This window comes from Bombus pascuorum, chromosome 4 (genome assembly GCF_905332965.1).
Source record: "Bombus pascuorum chromosome 4, iyBomPasc1.1, whole genome shotgun sequence".
Classification (NCBI taxonomy): domain Eukaryota; kingdom Metazoa; phylum Arthropoda; class Insecta; order Hymenoptera; family Apidae; genus Bombus; species Bombus pascuorum.
The window spans coordinates 13,218,463-13,230,926 of NC_083491.1; the positions used below are offsets into that span (position 1 = coordinate 13,218,463).

Consider the following 12,464-nt stretch of genomic DNA (forward strand, 5'->3'; position numbering starts at 1 on the left):
CTTGCAATAGGAGACGGATATTTGCGACAATGAATCAAATCGCTTCATCCTATTCATTGTGAATATCATTTGCGATTTACATTTAGGAAACTGAAGTTCAATAAGAATAGTTTTATTCATTCATTTTCACGTAGAAAATCGGAGACTAAATAAATGTATCTTTGTCGTTTTTTAAACCAACAAGAAGAGTGAATTTTATTTGCGATACAAGCAACGTATTTAATAATTGCTCAATATAAACATGATCTATCCGTATTTAAAAACTCGAAGACTAAAGAAAAATATTCTTATTCCCTTATAAGTGAACAAAACGAAAAATGAATTTTATCAGTGGAAGGAATACTACATTTATAATAATCGTGAATTTCATAGACATTTTATTGCAATATTTTGGTAACAGCAGTCTAGACAGAACTCTATTTGGTGTTTCTATAGGACGTAAAAATATGTCATAGCTCGTTTCTTTACCATATAAGAAGTTCTCTCAAATCTCACGAGGGTCGCAGCGAAGAACCAGTATTACTTGCAAAGTAAAATTTACTAGAACATCGAAAAGTTCCAAGTTTTCTCATTTGTGGTGCTTTGTTTTATGATTCTTACGTGAGAGGCGAGCGACACGAGCTGTAAAGTGGCAAAGAATGATGTTAAAAGCATATACTCGTATCTTTTTATTACCACTATCTTCGATTGATGTACCCCTAAGAAAGTTAAGCTGAGACCGCTTTATCGTCTCCATCGTGTTATGGATTGTGTCTTTTCTTCAATATAGCAGACTTAATTTTTTACTTGCTTCAGAGTACTTACGCTATAAAATATCGCGGCTATGCATTTATGATTCGAATTACCATCAATAATTCTATGTGATATTCAAAATCTTTTATGATCCTGCGTATTTCATATGCATTAAGTGAATAAATAAAGTTTTTCACTACAAGAAATATTCCGAACAAGTACAGTTTGGTTTTTTATTTATGGCTTTGGCCTTGCTTGATAAAATATAAAATAATTCCTTCTATTCATATAATACGTTCATTGACGCTTCACGAATAATATTATATACACTATTCGGTATTTGATAGTGCAATTTTATATTCGACATTTTATTAATCAGCTAAGTGATTAATGCATTTGTTCTCGATATAGCTTATACTATTAGTAGTAATTAATTAAAACAAAAATTTTACCGGCACTCGAAACAAAATTCGGCTGTAAGAGGATTAATAAGATTATACGAGTGAACAATATTCCGTAACAGTATTACATCGTATTTTCTGGAAAGTAATTACAATGAGAATAAAAATGAATGGTTTGCTACAGCGTCACCAACAGTACGATAACAGAACTGTGAATCGCACTCGGTAAATCGCGTTACCGTGGCCGCTCTGTAATGGTATGCAAGTCGATTTTTCTTTTTTCTAGTGGAATTCCACTTGATTGCAGCCGGTGATTCAATTGCGCGTTGAGAAATACAAGCAGAACGTGCCGTCGCGTTAAAAGTATACAAACCCAAGTGCTTGGAATTACCATCTCAAATTATATCAATATTATTACCTTTACAATAGCAAAGAACTGAATGGAAGCTGAAGATGCTTAACTTTGAAAGATAAGAGACTATGCAGAAAACGAGGAATTCCGAGACGAAGGTGTTACAACTTATAAATCTTCATTTTATTGCGAGCAGATTACGAACGTTTATTTACGAATGAATTCCTGAAAAATTGAGAAATGTAAAAGCGTATTTCTATTGCAGACATAGTATTCATTATAATTAGTAGGTGATATAAATCTGTATTTCATTTCTTTAGCTGTATTCAAATCCGTAATCTAGCGTAGAAATTATGAATTAGTGATTTTACGGAAAGAAGACGGAGAAGTTTTATCGAAACTATTCGCCCCTTTTTGAAGTTTCATTTCGTAAATAAGAGATCTTGCTTTCGCGAGGGGCACTGCTTGTCGGAAAAAGAAGTTCTCTTGGTATATTGGAAGTTTTGTCACAATTTATTACTGAACGTCAAGTTCAATTTTCTGTATGACCACCTTTCTGATTGATGAAAAATTCGTACAGCAGACTCAAGGATGGTTAGTATCTTTCCAAGTATGTGATCAAATTTTCACAAAAATGTTTTATTTCTTATAAATTCATAAACTTATCTTCCTGAAAATTATAAATGAAAAATTTGTATAAGATTGGAAGAGAAGTTCTGAATCTGGAGATATTATAGAGAAAAATGAAAAACTTGCTAGATGATCGATATTATGATATACACAATATAATTTATGGCTACACATAGTAGGAGAAATGTGGAACTTTATGCTATTATAAAACAAATAAACGATTATATTATTATTAAAATAAACACATGAAGTTGTTACACATTTTCTTAAATATTTGTATATTAAATATTTGCGTATTGTATATTAAAATATTGTATAACGATGTTTATGTTTCTTATCGTTTTCTTATCGTTACAGAACAAGGACAAACTACGAGCAAGAAGAAAACAACATTTTCGCGACTACTTCGAGGACTAAAGACGCACAGGAAGGAGAAACAAGCACAAGCTCAAGGTTCCCCGAGGCATGGACGCGCAAGAATAGGAGTACCACAAAGAGTAAGTGTGTATCTATGTAGAGAACCATAATCCCACTTCACGGCTAGGGATGCACAGAAGCAGCTATTTACTACTGTCGATTCAGATTTCCTGCGTATTCTTCACCTAACTACAACTTCTACAAACCCTTTGTTCGTAATTTAAACTTCGTTACCTTGCTGTATACGCGAGATTTGTAATTTCACTGAAAATGTTTAGCAAATAATAGGATTCAGAAAAATATTCATGTTTTCTAGCTGAATAATTAATTTTTAAATTACTTTAAGTATTAACAAATTTTGTTTCATCTGAGAGAAATATATTATTCTTTTTCTTAACTGAAATGATATAAATGCATATATATAAGCGAGAATATTTTTGTTTTCATGTAAATTATAATTGATTGGACTTACGTATAATTGATATGCATGTTTATGAATGTATCTTCTTAATCCTACTCTATCTTACTCTTTAAGTTTTCTTATAACAAAATTATTATATTTCCATATTTCCAGTATTCTCTATTATATATTTCTTACCATTTTTGTGCATAATAAAATTTGTATAATAAAATGAATCAATTATTGATGGAATCATCTAAGAATGTCTTACATAATCATAGAAGATCAATAATAATGATATAGTATTAAGAATCATGATCACGTGAATACTCCTTTCCATTTACTCTTTTCTACGATTAAATATATGTGATAAATATATACGATAAATATTAATAAAACATTTTTAAAAGCAATGGTTTTATAAGAAATGTAATACACTTGAAAATAAATGAATATCAACTAAGAAAGCTTACTTAACAGGTAATTCCGATCATTTTTTAATAATAAAATTATACTATACTTTAAATCAAGTCTTTATCAAGTAATTACTTTATTAAAAACTGAAAACATCTATTAAAATATCACTTAAATATTTCATTGGTGTATACGAACCGTATTTAAAAAAAATTTTCTTTTTTTATGTTCACCACCGAATTTTGATCGTCAGTTTCGTTTAAAGCGATAGTTTGCATGAAGTACGTAAAACAAAATTTCCTCGCGAAAATTTTGTTTTTTATTTTCATTTTTTTTTTTCTTTTCTTTTGTTAAGCTAGTATTTGTAATTCTACCTACGAAGCCGTGGCAGGGAAACACGGAACACGACCTGTCGGTTCTCTTTTAATTTTATTTCACGGGTAACTTATATTTACGCAGCCGTAAAATCGAATTCATATATCTATCCTAACTGCAATGCGTCGGAACCTCCTCACTGAAATTGAAATGTTACCTATTGACTATTTAAAATCATTGTACCGATTTATCTTTGTCTGAAGATAATTGCTTATTATTACCTACTATATAGATATGTGTGTGTGTTGGCGCCACTGACTATTCTCATCGTGGTCACTAATAACCTTGGAAGGTGTATGTGATTTTAAATTTGTCATAAAAAAAAGCTTGTATATACTAGATTCGATTTTTTACTTTATACAACGGGGGTCACAATTCGCATTTTTTGAAAAACAGAATACCTACACCGACACGAATATCATATGAAGCTTCTGGAACAAGAATATCGACAACTGATATCAATACACTGAAACACGATATATGACGATATTCTCGGCATTGTACGTCAAACTAATGACATTTAGTTGTTTCTTTTTTTTTTTTTTTTTTTTTTTTTTTTTTTTTTGTTTGGGACATGGTTATTGATGCCGAGATAACCGTAAATTGATCAAGTTAACAGATAATCGCTAGATCGGATGTCAGTTAGTTGACGTGAAAGAGCTTCGTATAGTTGAAAGGACTTGTGTGTTCATGTTAATGCCATGATACGAGGATAAATATAGCGTGTAACACTGTAAAGCTGTAATTATGATATTCTGATCTTGGTTTCTCATTTATACCCTTTGGAAAGTTAAAACAGAAACTTTCAACTCTTATTATCCAATCAATGAAAACCTCCGTAACATTGTGGATTCTAGGATATAGTTTCTGCTAAATGGTAATGTCCATAATTTAGATGACTTATCATTTCATAAAGTTGTCAATATATCTACTGATACTAACTGCTTTATACCAAACTATATTAATATACAACCTGTGGATCGTATTACATATTAAATTATATAATATCCTTCCACAAAAAAAAAAAAAATATTGAAAGTATATGAAAATATCAAAATTCTAGTAATTTTTTATTCACAAAGCAGAGAGATTAATTCTTTACGACTTATAAGTAAATACTTGATCTAATGTTGTAATAGATTAGAAGATAAGAAATTTAGTGGATATATGGGTTGATTGTACTATATATTTTGGAAAGAATTTGAAAGACTTTATTTTAAAGAATACTATATTTTGTACACGGAAAGCGTTAAACGTTTTATCGCGGCAACCAGTAATTTTCATCGTCATCCTTTTCATTAATCAAACGTCGGAAAATTACTGTGCAAGTAATTTGCCTCCCGTGCTGAAACTTGTAATTTTTTTATTCACTTTCAGAACCGATTGCCTCTACAATTAAAGCCTACGCTTGCGCGATGTAGTTATTCTCTTTCTGTCGTATCCTTTCCGCTCTCTACTTTGACCAATTTTCAGTTATTTATTTCTCTTCTTTTCTTGATTCTACGATTATTTTCTTCCATATTATTAAAATCAGTACAAATGCTGAATATTCCATTAAGATAAGGATTCAAAGAAGATTAGTTCAGAATTATTTCAAGAACAGAATAAAATCCTTGTAAAATTTAATATTCCTATAAATTGTTATATTATTTTGTGATTGTTTAAAGATTGTTTAAAGTGGTTTAGTAGTTTTGTTATGTATGATAATTTTATTCATCAAATTCTTGATTAAAAGCCGATATCAACGACAGACGAGAGAATTATGCACTAACACATGGGAGAACCGAATATTCGTTACTTCCGGTTCATTGATAAAGATATCGATGCCCATCAACGGAGTGAACCAGCTCCGAAGCCTCAGAGAATTAAAAATTTCCAAGATTTCCCATGTGCCGCCGATTTACTAAATTCTTCGACGCTGACAATTTAGACTCCTGAGAATACAATTCATCAATACGACGCTGACATTTAATTTTATTTAATACCTTTTAAATTATGCTTCTTCAAAAGATTATATAAAATCTTTCCTTTTTCTAAATATAAGTTGATTTAAATGAAGCATTAAATATACTTATATAATTCTTTTATGATTTAAAAATTTTATTACGAAAGTTTTATTAGGGAGGTAATAAAATTAACATAGTTAAAATAGTAAATGAAGTTCCAATCATAATCTGTTTTCATAAATAGATAGTCGGGCATAAAAAATTACAATAGAATAATATATGCTTGAAGGTGCATGATATTGTATTACATATGAAATTCCATGCGCGCTCTTCGCCAGAATCGCAAACTGGGTCAAAGAACTGGTTTCAAAAATGGGAATCGTATTACTCAAACGGCTATAAAACTTGTCTATTTCGTTCTTTACACTTTATTCGAGCGTTACTAGCATTGTTTCCATTTCTCTCTAAACGGTTGAATTTGAATTTAATAGTGCACTCTTATACAGTACTATTAAATTTTACTGTATGTTCTTAATAGTTTATCTTCAACTATGTATGTACAAATAGAGAATTTTCATTAAAAGCTTCGAAATATTTTTTCCAGCAATAAAGTTAACATTACTTTAGGCAACAATTTTGGAAATTAATTGCAATGTGGATATGATTAATTGGAATTGAGGAAACGTATTCTATATTTAAATTTTGACTCGCTATAATTAGTTATTATATGTGCATTACTATAGTTAGGAAATAATGCCAACCAAATAGCTGCCGTGTATTTTTTAATAGACTGTCATTCCGTTTTCAAAATACTCCATGATGTTTAAGGAGAATTGCTATGGGATTTTTCAAATAATGTGCAGAATTTTCGTTTAAAATTCGTAATCTGTTAGAGGACTATTGGTATACACCTTAGTTCTCATTACTAACACTAAAGGAAATAATCCAATAACATGGAATTATTTTATTTTAGAATATCTCACGAAATAACAATCTTGTGTTTTCACGCGAGGATTATCTTAAATTACAAAGAACAAGGTGCTCCCATCTGATATGATATGAAACTAAATATTAACCAAGTTTGAAATAATTCCAAATTTCAACAAATCTTAGACTCTTCAAAACTCTAAATTTAGTTCTAATAAATTCTAATAACTAACTAGCTTTAAAACTGTAGCTTCTGCTGAAGAATTTGTGGGACTTTTTTTGTCAATATCTCTCTGTAAGTAGGCTCCTTTTATCCAGGAAGCAGAGTACGACAGGTACATCGTGTGGTTCACACACAAAGATCACTCGCACACCTCCTAGTGAGCACTCAAAGACATTCCTCTCGCTTTGACCTTGGTACAAAGTATCACGAACCATGATAGTACTTGGAATGAAATTTCCTCGAGAGCCCTCGATAAAGCACTTGTACGCGAACAGAGGCTCGTTTTGGACTCTCAGCTCCAAAACCACTGACCATCGTACGATCAGCAGACTACTCTACACTAGGCCACAAATTCCACGACTTAGCACAGTGAAGAACTTGTCTATGATGATTATGCATTACCGCAAAGATTGAATCATGCTCGGATGATAAAAGGAATCACGATATAAGCCGCGGCAGAGATGTGGTTTCTATCAGATGGCCAAAGGAGACGGCGCATTAGAGTTGATCATACCATTTCTCCATCGTAGAAGCACTTTATCTACTATCGTTTAATTCATCTACTATCTACTTCCTTTTGAATTTATTTTACATTTTTGTTTATCTTTACATTACTTTTGTATTTTACCGAGTATAGTTTAGACGTAGTTATATCTGAGTGTTTATTATTTTGCATTTTTATTAATTTGTCATAAAATAGATTGAAAGATAGAGGAAGATTTGATTAAACGTGATTGTCTTTAATTTAACAAAAAATTTCATTAAACGAATAATGAGCTATAATTCCCTTTTTGATCTTATCTTATATTGTATATAGCACATTGAATTTTCAGTTAGTTGTACGTGTATGTGTTCGTCATTATTAAAGCAGTTCAAACATAATTTTAACATTCAGACATCGCGCAAGTATCATAAATTGATCATCAAAATCAATTGAATGAAATTGAAGATACATTGAATAAAATTAAATAAAAAGTTAATTTCTATAGTATAGAGTGCAGAATATTATAACGTATTTGTTACATGAAACTCATTCGAAACATCTTTTAGTATTTTAAAAATTACTTTCGTATCATAGAGCACTTCTTACCTACTAAAGCAAAATCTCGTATAATAAATAAATCCTCGTCTATTCTAATAAATAAATAAATGTATATATCTTATATATATTAAATGTAGCTTTCAGCTTGTTTTATACATTTATACAGTCTGCATTATTATCATAAATAGCATATAGACAGGACAGCCACAACCCGTGTATGAATTCGCTATCGTAACCACAGTCCACGCTACGTCTCGCTGGCTGGCAGGATGTCCTGGTAGCTGCAATGGAAGGCAACCGACGAGTTCTCGGAGGATACGTGCAGAACCGTGATTCTGACCCCAGAGCAGAATATCGTGGACTGTCAACAGTAATACGCCTGTCTCTTGTCCACGCCACTGACCACACATTGCCATTCGTCTTGTTTTGGCCTGACTGCTGCCAGTAACTCAATGACGCATATGCAAATCCAATGATAAAATATACATTTACTTTCATAGACATTGTAAATACGTCTATCCATTGCGGAAGATTCTCTTAATATTACTACACAGCCCTGCGTAACAAAGAACGTTAATTTGATAGTAAAAAATAAAATAATTTTATAAATCCTAGTCTGGTTTTAAAAAAAGGCTAAAATCTTATGGAACCTAATATTCATAAAATTATTTTTCTCTAAAATCTAAATGAAAATAAAGTTATGTTTCGACTTCTTCTTGGAAATCACTTTAATCTCATTAATTTTGATGCTTCTTTTTAACAGCCCATCCGTAAAAGAGAAAATTGCAAGATTAGCCTGATGATATCAGAGGCTCTTTTAATATTTTACAGGATAATTTCAGTTGCAATTGTAAATTGTAAACGCAATAATAGTTTCTATAAATTTTTAACTCGTAACCCAAGCCGATATAGCATGGTTTTCATAAAACTTGAAACACAAGTTTACCATCGAGAAGAAAGTGCTTAATATTTTACGTCTGTGTAAAGCACTTCTAATAGCCAGTAATATCGCGCCATTGCGAATTCGTAAAATTCTACGCAACCGTGAATTCCCCTTTGAATACTTCTAAATTTATAAGGTATTGTTGATTTTTGCTTGTTCAACGACGTACAAAATGTACAGATGTAAGAAGCAAAAACAAAATCGTAGATACTGATTAATATTTTGCAACTATGCAACATTTTATTTCATTTATATTAACTCAAAAATAATTGAAATATATTATTATAAAGATATGGATTATTATTCACTAATATTATTCAGTAAATAAAATTAGTTTTAACAACATAACGGTCTCATAACATCATAGCTACACTAGCGTCATGTTAATGTCAACCTGGTAACCAGAGTTTTCTATAAATAGAAAATTAAGTATTAATATGGATAAATTAAATTTAGTTGTTACAAGTGTTATGTAATATAGTTTATTTTTAATGAAATGAAATGGCACGTAGAGGTTTTCTAAAAGAAGAAGATATTATGTCCAAAGGAATTAACTCGTGGTTAACAGGTAAACTATCTGTGGACGATGTATATCCATTTACCTATTCATGTGTTTGTTTACTTACTTATTACTTTCACATTTTTACTTTTCGAATACTCAAAGTTATCGACTTTTACGACAAATATGAAATAGATTATATTTTTAATGTTTTATTCTTAAGGAAATGAATCAAGTAAATACTTTAAGAATAGAGATAAACGCAGAATTTGCAATTGTTAAAAATACAAGCTTATTATTATTTACAGTTTGTTAAAATGTATACATGTAAGTAGCACCCTTGTGCGCACTAGCTTACCTCCAACATGAAATTAACTCTGAAAACGACGGAGCAGCACCAGGGGACGTACTGTGCGGACGGAGAAGTTTTAGAAGTGGAAATTATTTCAAACTTTCGATGTCTACATTTCGCGGAGGAACATTTAAACGAAATTTAAACTATATGATTAAAGAGAAACCTCATTTTCTGATCATTAATATATATATATATATATTTCGGAATTGTAGAAAAATTATTTATAAGTGCATTATTTACTTCATTCTAAAATGAAATATATTTTTACTATGATAATTCCAGTGTATCATATCATATCGGACAAACTGAATGTTTTCTAAAACATGCTTCTATCGAGGAATATTTGTTTAAAGCTTGTATTAAACAAAAATAATAAAAAGATTTACATAAAAGATTGTATAAACGAAAAAATTTATGGAAGAGTGTACTTAAACATAAATAAAATGCACTAGATCGCTTTATATGCTAATACTAAAGTTCGTAAGGGCGTAAAATACACTCATGTCAGTTCTTGACCTGTTACCCAAGCCATTGCATTAGAAGAATCGTTTCTGTTTTCGACATCCTCGTTCAAAATATAGAGAGGGATAACTTGAATAGCAAAGGAAGTGTATCTTTGATTTTTGTAATGTAAATCATGCTGTATTATTTAAAATCCAAATAAAATATTATTAAATTGAGTAAAAGACTTTTTGTTGCTTTCTATCGTTTTATTGTATGTAGTATACATTCGTGTAACTGACCACAAAGTAATTGAGCATTTGCGTTTCCATAATTTTGGTTATTGTTAGTGCTTTAATTCCTTCTTTTTCAAATTTATATTAGAATACCTGTCTAAATTCTTGGAAGTATTAGTCCATAATTAGGAAAATTATTGAAAAGTATTACAGGCTAGTTAATAAAATATTATACCGCTTTATAAGTTTTAAAGAAATACTGAAGTCACATACAATAAACAACATTTGTAAAATGTACGAGAGAAACATTGTTAATAAGATAAGCGTATTATGACAATGTCATCAGATAAATCAGAGCTCTCTGCTTTTTCCTCAGTTTGTTAGAAATGTTTATACCGGACGAGAGATTTACATAAGACAAAAAAAGAGAAGGCATCACAAAGAATAAATATATTTGCCAATGGGAAAGAAGACTACAACTTGAAAATGATGGGAATATTTTTTAATCGATATATTTAATTCGACTCAACTGTTACTTCTCATGATGATTTCATTGATTTTTAATTGTGAACCGTAGTAGCAAATCGATAAATTCGGCTCAAATCGAAGGACTACTATCGTGTACATTTCATTAGTGTTCGTAGAACATCGTTTAACTTAGGGCAAGAGAATTTGGAATGAGTATGAAGCCAGGAGGGAGCGCCGAGTTCCAAACGATAGTTTGTTGAAATAACAAAACTTGGATTGATACTCGAACAGTGCTTAGACCGTCTTAAGGACCTGTTGTCGATCCTCATTGAATCGCCGCTAAATAATCCATGTGCTAAATTTCAGTTTAAGACTGTTGTAGTCCGGTGTGAAACAATCGTTAACTGAGATTGATGATTAAATTTTAGCTTATTTCTATCCTTGCATCAAATGCAGTTTATTTGCGTAGACAACGTTTCGTAAACACTTAAAAAGTCTAGTAGCGTTTAATTTGTATTCTGATCAATTTAAAATCAAGTCAAATTGTAAAAACTACAAATAATTTGTCATTTTATGAAATAAAATATAGTCATACGTAGTCATACATTTAATGACATTTTGTAATTTCAGTGAAATCTAAAAGTGAATAAATTCAGTTAAAAAATTTGTCACTAACTTTAGCAAGTATAACAACTTTGTTAGGAGCTTCATATACTTAAGTTTTATTAATTCTTACTTTACTGCCAATCTTAAAAGTTTCTACTTAAACGTTCTTCGAGGACAATGGAATTAAATTATGAATAAAGAAATAAATAAATAAATATTATTACAAAAAAATAGATTAAAAATATAGGTATTTTATGTAATATGATACTAGCAACATTCGATTGCTTGAGTGAAAATTTACACTTTTACTCATATTTAAATTTGCACAGATTATGTGGATGAGAATGAAGACTGAGAAGTCAGAGGATGAAATTCAATGATTTCTATTGTTCATTGATATCACTCTTATTATACATCTTAATAATGGTTGAATGGGATCTCTTTATAACTGGTTTCTGACGTCCAGCTGTGCTTGACGTATTTGCATCATTTTTAAGATAAAAGTCCGTCAATTTCCCCGTTGAAATTATCTGTATGTTCTTTGTATGGTATTTCCAACAAATTATCTGAGTGTAAAACTGTGTAACGTCATTAGAATAAAAGCCAGTCTGTTTGTGCCTCCTTATATACACTAACGAGAATCTTCATTGAAACGTATTTTCCATGATACTATAGCTTATGCTTTGTACTTCAACTTCTTTTCTTTGCCTTCGTGACATGTATACGCTATCTTGGTTCTCTTACGTTTCAGTTAAGTGGCCGATATGGACGAAATAGCGCCATGAGGCTGCTCTACACCAGCTGCCACTGTATCACAATTACCAGATAGTAGGAATTATTTAGCGATGTCATTCGTCCCCCCCCCTTTCTTCTTTCTTTTTCTCTTAGATATTATTTTAGGCTATTGTAGTCGTTTTACGTAGTAATGAAACGCGTTCTTATACTACTTTCCTTATACACGAAAATATAACTTTATATTTGATATTAGTTAAAATTATATATATATATATATATATATATAATTATGCGCTTATTATCCTAACGAGGAATATATTTT

The 12,464-nt window shown here is 30.5% G+C and overlaps 1 protein-coding gene across 2 annotated transcripts in view; it reads left to right on the plus strand.

The window, feature by feature from the left end:
- LOC132906234 (SAM and SH3 domain-containing protein 1-like) overlaps window positions 1-12,464 on the plus strand; it is a 376,602-nt gene that overhangs the window by 323,337 nt on the left and 40,801 nt on the right. For both annotated transcript variants that reach the window (XM_060958233.1, XM_060958235.1), the window contains exon 5: window positions 2,473-2,612. In XM_060958233.1, coding sequence (XP_060814216.1) covers window positions 2,473-2,612 — 140 coding nt within the window. The remainder of the gene's footprint in view (window positions 1-2,472; window positions 2,613-12,464) is intronic.